Below are 12390 nucleotides of genomic sequence, written 5' to 3'. Positions count from 1 at the left end.
GAAGACTTGTAATTTAAAAAGTTTTCTTCTTACTTTTAGGTAAGTCTGCGCGAACACATGGGAGAGGGAAACGGGGAAAAGAAAGAATCTGGGTAAGTACAGACAGATCACAGCTCACCTTCTGAACTCCTGGGTTTAGGTCCTTAGCCACCTTTGCCATTTTCTTCTGGGCTGGAAAAACAGCGCAAGCTTCTCAGGCAGAGGCGCGAGGGAGCGCAGCGGAGACAGCGGTGGCTGAATGGCCAGGATCGCGGGCCTAGGGGGAGCTCTGCGCGCAGCGGGGCGCGGCGGGGCCCTTTAATTGGAGAGTGGGACTCCCTCTAAAACCTTGCCAGCCAATCCGTGCGAGCGCTCGCACTTGGCCAACCAATCCCAGCGTGCGGCTCCCCCCTCCCTTTGGGCGGCCACCGCTGGGCCGGAGGCTGCAGCCGAGAGAGCGCGGCCCTGACGTCAGTGCGGTCGCGGCCTCACATCTGTCCCTTGAGCGGCGGCAGGAATCCGTCTCCACGCCCTTCTCCTTTAAAGGACAACGAACAGAGGGTGGGGCGTCCCGCTGGGTCCCGCAATTCATTCAGGTCAAAAGGGAGAGTCATCAAACAGGAAAACCGAGGTATTTTTAGTGAGCTGGATCCAAAAATAAATACTGAGCTGTGTTCCCCTTCCCACCCTTTCTGCCTTGTCTGTCCTAGGTGGGTGTGAGGAGAGTGGGGAGGAAGGCGGTATGCAGTAGCGTTGCCTTGGCCAGCTAACTTTTCCCAAACCTGGGCAAGTTCTCCAAGCACCAGAGAGGAGGTGAGAATCCAGTGAATTTATGTTTTTTTGTTTTTTAACTTAATGTTTGTAAAATATTATTCATGCCTTTCATAACTTGCTCCGGTGTAAATCCTTATGATTCCGTGAGGAAAAGAAGAATGTCCTGATTTTATAAATACCAAAATGTACATCTTCACTCCTGTCGCCATCTTTTGTTGTATCCTTGTAATCATCTCAGGTATTATTACTATGATGATGATAATAACGATCATTCTCATTTGGCAGATAAGAAAATAGGATCAGAGAAGGAAGCTGCTCTAAAGTTGAACTCTTCAGGAAGGCTTTAACCTGAGAGAGTGAGAACTCACCTGGGGAGAAGGTGCACAGGATTAAAAGCCACAAACTAGGAAATTGGTACTGCAACATCTAACATAACAACTCCTATAAAATGACATCAACCAGTTTTCTCTCACTATACGGTGCTGTCTGCCTATAAATCCACATCCCTCTATTGAGCCAGCTCCACAGACCTGGGTTCCCAGAGGCATTTTCTCTGCTTGGACAGAGTCCTAAACATAAGGCCCTTTTCATCCTGGGGAGAAAACTGCTCTGTCTGTCATGAGGGTTTCATCCTGTAACCCACCCCATTGACAGTGCCCCCTACCAGAAACCAGGGCTCAAGTGGGCTAAAATAAAACCAAGTTGTAGGGTGAGTGAAGGCTGGTTTCAAAGTACATCATGTGTGACTGACTTAGAGGAAGGGGGGAGCTGCAAGTCACATTCTAGGACTATTTTTTTTTTTTATTGGAGGTGCTTTCCTTCTCAAAGTCCCCTCCTCCATTTGGTTCTTAACATATCATCATCTCCGGCAGTCCCAAATCTTGACCAGTGATTCCAAATTGTGATTCCTTTTTCACATGGCTGGAAAGAACTTTCTGTTTGTGACTCCCCTTTTCTAAGACAAGGAATGGCCTTTTTCTTTCATGGATTTCCACTCTAATTGATGTTTGTTTTGCTTGCTCCCAGCTAGAGCCCCACCACCAGCATGTGATAAACACTCAGAACACATTTATTGAATGAAAGATGGTTGGAGTCTGGCTTTTAATCAGCAGTGAGCTGGCAAGGTGGGCCTAGGGAGAGATGGTGCAGTGCTACACACCTAGTCTGGTTCGTCCAAACTTCCAAGGTGGGCTGCATGTTAAACCAGTTTGTAAATATTCAGTGGCCAACAGAAGCCTGGCCTGGGAGAGGTTTCCATGTGAATAGCTCTTTCAGTAGCAAATCCTAGGAACAATAGTATTTTACTAGGATGTCATGCCAGAAGCCTTTATATTTGAGGTATGGGAATAGAAGCCAGGAGAATAACAAAAGCAAGCTTTATCTTTTGCAAACTAGGCAGAAGCCTTCTCAGTGAAGTCATTTCCCACTCCCCAGCCATCTTTCATGCCCCATCTTGAGAAATCATTGTTCCATGCAATAATTCTAATGTTATTAACTTTAACACTGTTAGTTCCAAACAGTCTACCTTCTCCTCTCCTTATTTTTACCCTTGGCCCCAGTTTCAATTCAGGAGGCAGATAAATGTGGCTGTTTCTCAGAATGTGAGAATCAGGAGCTATTGCTTGAGGTGGTCCATTCTTTCCTTTCTGGAAAAGAACCTGTCGTGGGCAGAAAGGTGATCCCTGCTCCCTGCTAGAGCTTGCTCTCTCCCCAGTTGAGGATGCTGACTCTGACACTTTAAACCCACTCTGAAGCCAAATGTTCCAGAGGACCTATAGTCAGAGTCTTGACTGGAAACCTGGACAGACTCCTATAGTTTGCAACTTCTGGAAAATGGAGACAACGTGGCCATTACACTGCAGTTCTGAGGCCTTTTTGCTTCTCTTTGGTAGAAAATGGGGTGTCTTTTCCAGGTTGGAACAGTAGAGAGTTCGGAATTCCCCAAGGTTCATTGCTGGGGCTTATTAGAAGCTTCATTTATCCAGCAAGCAATTTAGGGCACTTCTTAAGCCAAGCCTTGTGCTAGGTTTTGGGGACACCCAGGTAACTAAAGAATCTATCCCCTTCAGGAACGTCTTGATCTAATAAATATCACTGAGGTTCTCTGGTTGACAAAGCTGTATCTTACTTGAACTTCAAGACAGCCACTCTGGGGGAAAATGGAGGTTTGGGACAGTCAAGGGCTCTATCCAAGATCACATAGCCAGTAAATGGCAGAACTGAAATTTGAACTCAGGGCTTCTAACTCCAGACTGTATCCTTTCAATTATGCTACACTACCTCTCATAGTGACTGTTGAGGATGATTACAGGGAAAAGAGGAATGAGATGCTAGTGTTGTTCTCATCATTATCACCAGTTAGTCCTAACTGGGATTTTTGACTCTGAGTCTCATGTTCTTTTCACTATTCATTCATTCATTCATTCATTCAACAAACATCGAGCTGAGTGTTTGTAGGCACTGAGCTTCAGATATGACAGAGAGTGAATAAGACAGGAAAGGTTCCTGCCCTCACATAGCTTCTATTCTAGTAGGGAGAGACAGACATTAAGCAGGTGAACAGCTTATTAGAAAAGGTAATTAAGGATGGCAATGAATGTCTCAGAGAAAACAAATGGAGAAGAGATTCACTGGATGTGTGATCCCTTCAGATCAGGTGGTCCGGGAAGGCCTGATGGAGGAGGTGACATATGAACTGAGACCTGAAGAAGGAGAGTGAGTCAGCTATGAGTAGAGTCACCATGGAAGGAACATTGCAGAAGGATGGAGTCATGAGCACAAAGACCTTAAGGTGGGCATGGGTTTGCTATGTGTGAGGGATCATAAGATCTATGTGGCTGGAGGGTGAGGAGAGACGGGGAGAATGAATGAGGAATGAGAGAGGTAGGCAGGGATTTGATTGTGTTGGGCCCTGTGGGTCACACTAAATTTTAAATTTTTTTTTTTTTTCTGAGAACAGTGGGAAGCTATAGATCAGTGTTTTCTAACTGAGATATAGTGTGTGCCACACATGTCATTTTAAAATTTCTAATAGCCACATTAAAATTAACTAAAAAGAAACAGGTAAACTACTTATAATATATATTTTATTTAACCCAATATATCCAAAGTGTTTTCATTTCCACCTGTAATTGATAAAAATATTATTGAGATGTTTTACATTCTTTTTTTCATGCTGCATCTTTGAAATGCAGCATCTTTGGTGTGTGCTTTATACTTACAGGACATCTCAGTTGAGATCAGACACATTGCTCAATAGCTATATGTGGCCAGTGGCTACCATATCGGATAGGGCAATTATAGAGTTTTTAGCAGGGAAATGGCAATATCCGATTTACTATTTAACTCTTAGTGAGGACACCCAAGAAGTACTAGTAGAAACTTGGCTGGTACTCAACGACCTCTCGTTATCAGATAGTCAGACAAAGAGGCTGGGAGTCCATAGCTGAGTGTCCGGTCTATAATGTGTTTCAAGCACTTCACTGGGAGGGACAAGTGATTTGCCCAAAGTCACAAAGCTAGAAAGACCAAGCAAAACCTTGAACCCAGATCTTTTGGTTTCATGCCAGACACTTAGGAAATTCCCAATAATCCTAGCTCACATTGATGATGTTTTTTTTTTTTTTTGGTTATATTGTAGCAAGCATGGCTCAGTTGAGTGATGGTTTCTTTGGTTATGCTCTTTAAAAACATATTGTCTTCATTAAAAACACTCTATACTTAAGAGTAGGTAGATATAAATAATCCATAAGCCACATAGTATATTTTAATGTGTATTAATTGATATAAATATACCATGAACCACACAACATTTTAATTTGTATCAACTTGGACCATCATTTGTACCATATATATGTGAATTGTTCACAGCTTAAAATTTTTGGTTTCTTTCTTGCCATTCTTAAAGTAACTTTAATTTTAGAATAACTATCTAATTTTCTCCAGATTTTTGGATGATCTCCTAGATTGAGAAAGGCTTTGCCTTTAAGGCCAAAACATCTGGATAAAAACAAAACATGATTGTTAGACCCAAGTATTTTCTTGCCTCATAGACTGTCTTTGATAGGGACAGTGAAAGACATAAGGAGATCTGCTCATTGTGAAGGAGAGCTGTATCAGGAGTCTAGAACCCTGTATTTTGATCCTAGGTCTGCTAAAAATGGTATGGCTGACCATTATCTGCAGGATCACTTACAATTCAAATTTATTATTATATACTGGGAGCAAGTGATCCATTTGCTCTGCGGATCAGGTATATATCCCACGTCATGGTGCAATGGAGCCATTCCCTTCTTTGCCAAGTTGATGAGGGAGTGGAAAGAGCACAAGATTTAGACCCAGAAAATCTCTGTGTGTTTTAACTCCATCATAAGGGCAAGCTCAGTGATTTGGGCAATATATTTAAGATTCTTTGAGTCTCTGAAAAATGAGAATATTGAACTTTATTCCTTCTACCTTACGAAAGTGTATCTGGATGTTCATTTACAACTATCTGTAGTGGGCAGAATTCCAGGATGCCTCCCCAATGACCCAGGCGCTTGTATGATCCCCTCCCCGTGAGTTTGAGTGGAACCTAGAACTTGCATCTAACCAATAGAATGAGGCAAAGGTGTTGGATTTCACTCCCATGATTATGGTGTGTCTTATGACAAAAGTGAAGGGATTTTGCAAATGTAATTAAGGTCTCTGATAGATTAATCAAAAGAGAGATCATCCTGAGCGAGCATGACTTAATCAGATGAGCCCTTTAATAGAGGATCTAGAAGTCAGAAACAGGAAAAACCTCTACATCAGTCCTGCTGGCCTTAAAGAAGTAAGCTGCCATGAGTTCTGCATCTGTAAGGAAATGGATTCTGCCAACAACTACGTGAGCATGAAAGAAGACCCCAAACCTCAGAAGAGACCCCAGACACCTGGGATGTGTGAGACCATGAGCAGAGGACTCCACTAAGCCATGTCTGAACTCCTAATTGATGGAAACTATGGAAACTATCAGATGATAAATGAATATTGTTCTAAGCTGGTAAGTTTGTGGCCATTTGATACACAGCATAGAGAACACTATCATTCTTGGGTCTGTTTTAAATGTTTAATTCTCTGCTATTTCTTGGAGCAAAGAAGTTTGGTATCTATTTTTAAAAGAAATACTTCTCTTAATTCTTAAAGCTTCCTGGGGCAATACGTTACATGAGTTAAGTATCTCCTTTTTAAAGTAGCATTTACTCTTATCCAGGAGAGGCTTCTAGTTATGGTCCTGGAGGATTGAACCATATTGCATATTTAATTTATATATAAGTGTAATATTTAATGCTACACTCAGGTTATTCATCCTCTCAGTGTGTGTGTGTGTGTGTGAGAGAGAGAGAGAGAAAGAGATTGAAAGAGAGAGAGAGAGAGAGAGAGAGAGAGAGAGAGAGAGAGAGAGAGAGAGAGAGAGAGGATGCACAAATCTCTATCACCTGGTTTTCTGCTGCAGAACTGGAGCAGTCCCTGTCTGGGTAGCAGGCATGTAGAAAATACACATGCCTGGTATTTTCCACATGCTGTTTCAGTTCTTTATGAGGTTAAATTGTTTTAATCCTTAAAACAACCCCAGGTGGTAGATGTTGGGGAGAAACTAAAGCTCTGCTCAAGGCCTCAAATCTGGTTGGGATCAAACCCATCTGAGATCACTGAGGAGACGCTGGGCTTCGGAGTGAGGGCTTAGCCTGGATGAAGGTGGAGAAACAGGAGTCTAGCCTTTGGGGACTATTATGGATGTCCACTGTGTCCCTCCAAATCAACTCCTTCCCCTCCTCTCCCCCTCCAGCTCTGTGCCTGGGAGGCTGATCCCGGACTTCAGCAACAGACTCCTTTGCTGTCTTTCCGGAGTTCAGCCAGCAGGAGGCTCCAGTGGGAGTTCAGAGGTGGGTGTACTTAATCCCCAACTTACCCCCTGTTTGGCCTTAGTTTCGAAGGTTGTGGTGTTCCTCTGCCTACAGTCACAGCTCATGTCAGCCTGGGACAGTTCTCTCCCTTGTTCCCATCAGTCCTAGGGTGGTCCCTGCCTCCTGCTGTCACTGGCTCCAGGGTGCTTCCTCTTTCCGACTGTGTTCACTGAATACTGTTTTCTCCTTCATTAATAGCCCCTTCATTAAAATCCCTTCAGTTTCCCTTTAGAGTTTCCACTGAGGACCCTGACCCATACAAATACAAAAGTGGGGTTTAGAGGTGATGCCAGTGCAGCCTTCACTAGGTTGTTGAGATATAGACTGCCTGTGTGTTTCTTATATAGTCTTTTTGGCCTTTGACGTGTGAATTCATTAAAAGGATTTGGGACTTGGCAATGAATTGGAATACGAAAGCCAGTTAGAGGTGCTGGGGGAGGCAAGAAAAATTTGAGGGCCTTCTCCTGGGCAGGTCTGCCGGCTGCTCTTGCATCATGAGATTGACTGAAGAGTTCTCCTTTAGCCACTGGCAGTGACTGTAGGTATTTGACTCCCTTGTGTCTGGGTCTCCTCATCTGTGAAAACAGAGCCTATTGTGATGAGTGAGTATGAGGCTGTATGCAAGAGCATGATCTAAGTGCTGATGGCCTTCCCAAATGCAGAGTGGTCTCATGCCAGGGTTCCAGCTAACATGAATCTAGACGTGAGCCTTTGGGGATGAGGCTGGAGTGTGAGACACTGGGGAACATGGAGTAATTTGCTGAGCTGGACTCTCATCCTAAGCTTGAATCACTGTAATTTGCTAGCCAGCATGGAATTTGCAGCCAAAATGTAGCAAAATACTTCAGTGTTCTACGTGCCCATTAAAAGTGAGAGGTGTTGGCGTGACTCACTAAGGAGAAAGCCTGTTGAATAGGATTAGGGGACAATATCGAAGTTACAAGTTCCTAGTCTAAGAATAACTTTGATCTTTGGGGATGGGGGTAGTGGGAGGGGTGCACTAGGCTGGAGAGGGGCTGGCTGGGTGGTGAGTTTACAGTGGCCTTCAAAGGGGAGACTTTTAAGCTTCACGAGACATGCCCAGGATGACTGGTACTAAGTGCTATTTCTGAGCTAGCACCAACATGACTTTGCCAGGCTCTATCCATGGGTGGTTTTACTGTATCCTCCCAACACTTTCCTGAAGCAGGCGGTCTTCTCACCATTTTACCAAAGAACAAACTGAGCCCTAGATCAAGTAATTTTCCCAAGGTCACATAGCTCATTGCAGAACCTGAATTTGGAACATGGGTACTAGACTACAAAGTTGGTACTGATAAAAAATAGAAAATGACAACTGAAGCATCAGCAACCATTTCTTGCAGTGTCCACCATGTGCCACACTTTGCTGATCATGTGCAATCCCTACATTATAGGGTCTGGGTCCCTAGCATGGAAATAAAAAACATTTCATCTCCCCCCGCCACACATATGCATGTAACACCTGTGATCTAATTGTAGGTAACTCTCAACAACCTAATTATGGGGATTATTTAAAATATAATTCAGTTTTAGAATAAGAGTCTATTCATGAGATAATGGGGAAAATCAGGCCTGCCCAACCCATCAGAAAATCTCTAAATTGTGAGGGGTAGGGGGAGCATAGTGGCACCCCTGTTTCTTAGGAGAACTGAAGAGACAGAGAGGAGATAAAAATTGGTATAGTTAAAGCTGTCATTAACATCTTTTCTCATTATCACATTTTCCATTTTGTTTACCATGTTGGCATTTTAATTTTCCAAAGCCTCATCAACCTGAATTACCTGGTAATATCTCCCCATGGAATATTAAAATCATCCTGTACTCTGAAGAAAAAAATAGTGAAGATGTTTCTTTATGTTACCTTTGGGGGCAAAGTTGACATATGGGTTTTGGTCAGACAGAAATGTCTGATGTCCTAAATATCGTTTGTGATTTGGGACCAGTTCTGTGGATTGGGGTCAAGACTAAAATTAGACTGAATTGTGAAGGAAGTGATGTCTAGTTTGATCCATTTCCTCTATTTCTTGCCTTTACTCAGTGATTAAATTGATCTGTCTGAGCATTTCATTCTGACTTCCTTATGCCTTACTCCATGCTTCAGCCTTACCATTTCTTTTTCCACCCATCAAAATTGACCTGTTCTAAGTACCATTCTCTCAGTGTCCCACTCAGCATCCCCTCACTGGGTTTGGTAGCATATTGTTTGAGAAAAGACTGAAGATTTTGAAGTCTGGCATATCTGAGTTCAAACCCTGGTTCTACTGTTTATTAGCTTTGTGGCCCTGGGTAAGTTCACCTCTCTCTTAGATGGTTTCAGCTGTCAAATGGCAGTGATCAGCCCTACCTCAAGAGGGTGGTACCTAGCTTTAGTGAAGGAACATATATAAAGCCTAGCCCATTTCTTGGCACTCAATAACACCCCAAATTTCTTTCATCTGTCAAGATTTTTCTCCCTTTTAATGTTCACCCAATTATTCCTTGTTTATCACAAGCAGATTCAGAATAACAGTTCCCCATTATTGCCTCCTCTATCCACAAGAAGATTAAACTGTCACATTGGACTGGTTTTGCATAGACTCTTTTACATGAATGTCAATGATGGTGATTGGGTGCAGGCAAGGGTGAACTTTCTTAGATGATTAGTGAGCATCCACCCAAAGCAAACAGAGGGACTGGGAGTTGGACAGGACCTCAAAGGTATCCCATCCTCACCTCTGTGGCACCCAATAGGATGTTTCCTACCTTCTGCTTGGATGCTTTCCATGTCCAAGAGCTCATACCATCACCAGACAGTTCCAGTAATTTTAGACAACTCTCATAGTTAGAAGATGCTTCGTTACCTTGGGCTGACATCTGTCTTCCTAGAGCTGTCACGCTTCTGTTCTTTCCAGTCTTTGGAACTTATTTGAGTGGCTCTCCCTTTCTCGCATCATGACAGCTTATCTATTAGAAAACTTTGGTCATATGTTCATGAGGTCTTCCCTCCATTCTTTCCTCTAGATTTTAGGCACCATTTTGTTCTAAGTTATATTCCATGATTCCATTCCACTTCATTGGCAGTCATCCTTCCTTCCTATTATGGGGTCTGTGGTGCAACCTGTGGAGGTGCAGGAGCACTAGCTTTAAAGTCAGGCTAATTTGCTTCATATCCTTGCTTGGGTACCTGCTGGGAACCTCAAGTTATCTCTCCATAAAATAATACTAAACTCATAGCACTGCCATGCAGATTAAATGTGCTAATGTACAGAAAGCATGCAATCTAACGCCTGGCATGGAGAATGTTTTATACCTGACAGCTGTGTAATTACTATTTGCTAATTGCCGTGTAGGTAGTCACCATGCTTAGTTCTCTTAGAAAATCTTTCCAGGAACCTTTAAGGTTTTGATCAAACTGGATTTGAGATTTTTTCTCCCATACGCCAGGAAAAATGGCATTAAATAAGTGTTTCACTTATTTCATTACAATGATAGATTCTTAGGAGGAGGATAGGATAGTCAAATTACTGTTCAATGGTCATTTTAAGTATGTTTGTTTGAGGCAGGTTATAATTTATGAATAATCTGGATCTTCTATGTACATTCTAAGAGTCCCCCTGGGAATGCAGCAAAATGTCCAGACATCTGTGGGCAGAATTCCAGAGCTTCTGAAGGATGAGTGTGTCCTGTGGCTGATGAACAAGGTATGAAGACATCAAATCCCTCTGACAAAGTCCAGCAATGCTTTGCCACTGACCATCTTTTCTGGAAAGACTAGATGAGCTCACTCAAAAGAAAGGGGTGGGAGGGAGATTTCAGGAAAGATTCCTAGTTATCAGAAATTAGGAAGTGAAACCTCTGGGGCTTCCTGTTGATTCCCCGAGTTGTTCTCACAGCCCAAGACACATGGTTTGGCCATGATGTCATCTGACATAGATAGACATGCTGAGGCCAGAAGCTGTCAAGCAGATCCTGGATTATGATGGAGGTTGGAAGGATTGTGCAATTTGAGGGCCATGTGAGTGTAGAGTGAGTAATGTTTTCCAATAGGGCATTATCACCTATCATATCAGTGATTGTGGGGGGGAGGGGAATTGAACGCTAAGATATTTAAAAACAGTTATTATATATCCCCCCTCAAAAAAAAAACACCTTACTTTTCTAACTTAAAATTCTTTATTTAGTGGTCTCATCTTTTACCATGCTAGGAAAGTATTTTCGTATCATCCAGTTGAATTTAGACAACCAATTCAACTATTCTTTCATTCATTCATGAATTCATTCATTCATTCACTCAATTGGTCATTCAGTCATTTGGTCTGTGATTTAGTCATTCAGTCTGTCATTCCATTGGTTCATTGGCCGTTTAGTCTTTCAATAATTCAACAAATAATTATTGCACATCTCTTTCTGTACCAAGAGCTCTTCTGTGTGTTGGGTCTGCAGCAGTGAAAAAAGATTCACAGAGTCTAATCTCCTGGAGAAGACAGATCTTAAGCAATTATAACAAAAGGTGATGAATGGGGAGCATTGTGATAAGAAAAGCATGAGCCTGAGGCGAAAGTTCAGTTTGGCTGGAGATTATAGTTTTTTATTACCTAAAACATCAAATTCCAGGGGCTTAACTTCTAGAGTTTCTAAATAAATAACTCCAAATACTCATCTATTAGAAAGAATAAGAGCTAGTATTTGTGAAGCTCTTGTCATGTAGCTAGGCACTGAGCCAAGTCCTTTACATATAAGTGTCACACTTAATCCTCTCAAGAATTCTCAGTTAAGAAGTCTAAGTATCCCCATTTCACAGATAAGGAAACTGAGGCTGTGAGAGGATAAACCACTTGTTTGTAATCATGTACAGTGAAGTGGCAGAGTCAAGAGTTGAACGCTGGTCTGTCTGATTCCAGAGTTCATGAAAATAACCATAAATGCTTTTCCCCACTATGTGCCTAGGGATTGGAAAACCTGTAACAGAAAGCAGGGCAAAGAGAAGTCAGGACAAAGAGAGCCTCTGGGCCTTCTGAAGACCAAAGAGCTCTGCAGTGAGGCTCACAGCCCACGGGAACAAGAGCAAGAACTTGGGGTGACCAAGTCAGAGAGCATCCTGAGGTGAGCTATGTTCCTGTATCCCAGAAGACATGAGAAAGCTTTTCGAGAAATTATTTGTAACAGTAGAAAGACTTTAGGCAATCCAACTGAGAAATGAATCAATCTTGTAGCCGCGCATGTGCATTTTAAACGCAGCTTGAATAATATAAACTGAATTAGAAAGCCTAATGTCCACGTGACATCTTTATTTGGTTGTAAAGCAATCCATTACACGCACTCTCTTTCCTTTTCAGTGATCAGAAAAATAAAGTGAGTCAGTCATTTTTGTAAAAATAGATCCTATATTTCAAAAGAAAATAGTTTTCTTAGAGAACATAGCCTTCTTTCTATTTTTTCTTATGTCCCCTCCTCCAACTCAGTAATATATATCTCCTGTCCAGATGTTAGATCATTTTGAGCTAATTTGGAAATCTTCATGCTTAATTTAGAAATGATTCATCTACAAATTGAATAGTACCTAAATTTGGCCAGGGATAGGATAGTTGCTAGTGGTAGTGGTGATTTAGGCTTGCCAGTGAGTGAGCCATCTTCTATCGCTTAAGATGTTACTGAATTGCTACAGTGACTCAGCTTGAGTCTATACAACTGTGAATGCAACCGTGAGCTC

At 42.3% G+C, this 12390-nt stretch overlaps 1 protein-coding gene and 1 long non-coding RNA gene across 3 annotated transcripts in view; one reads left to right on the top strand and one right to left on the bottom strand.

The window, feature by feature from the left end:
• The window catches only part of LMCD1 (LIM and cysteine rich domains 1), a 55943-nt gene extending 55656 nt beyond the window's left edge, over positions 1-287 (bottom strand). The window contains exon 1 of one of the 2 annotated variants that reach the window (XM_039886605.1): positions 119-287. In XM_039886605.1, the coding sequence (XP_039742539.1) occupies positions 119-160 (42 nt within the window). In that variant the 5' untranslated portion in view covers positions 161-287. The remainder of the gene's footprint in view (positions 1-118) is intronic. The other variant, XM_039886606.1, reaches the window with a different exon arrangement.
• Positions 235-11988, top strand: LOC120621422 (uncharacterized). The gene is made up of 9 exons (XR_005658153.1): positions 235-610; positions 690-792; positions 1039-1167; positions 1780-1939; positions 3405-3544; positions 5447-5776; positions 6563-6659; positions 10288-10381; positions 11628-11988. It is a non-coding gene; the product is annotated as an uncharacterized LOC120621422 (long non-coding RNA).
• Positions 11989-12390: the final 402 nt, after the last annotated feature.

The sequence above is a fragment of the Pteropus medius genome, unplaced genomic scaffold (assembly GCF_902729225.1).
Source record: "Pteropus medius unplaced genomic scaffold, Ma_sr-lr_union100, whole genome shotgun sequence".
NCBI classification, from domain to species: Eukaryota; Metazoa; Chordata; class Mammalia; order Chiroptera; family Pteropodidae; genus Pteropus; species Pteropus medius.
Note: the sequence above shows the minus strand (reverse complement) of the source record. Positions and strands in the feature narration are given on the sequence as shown.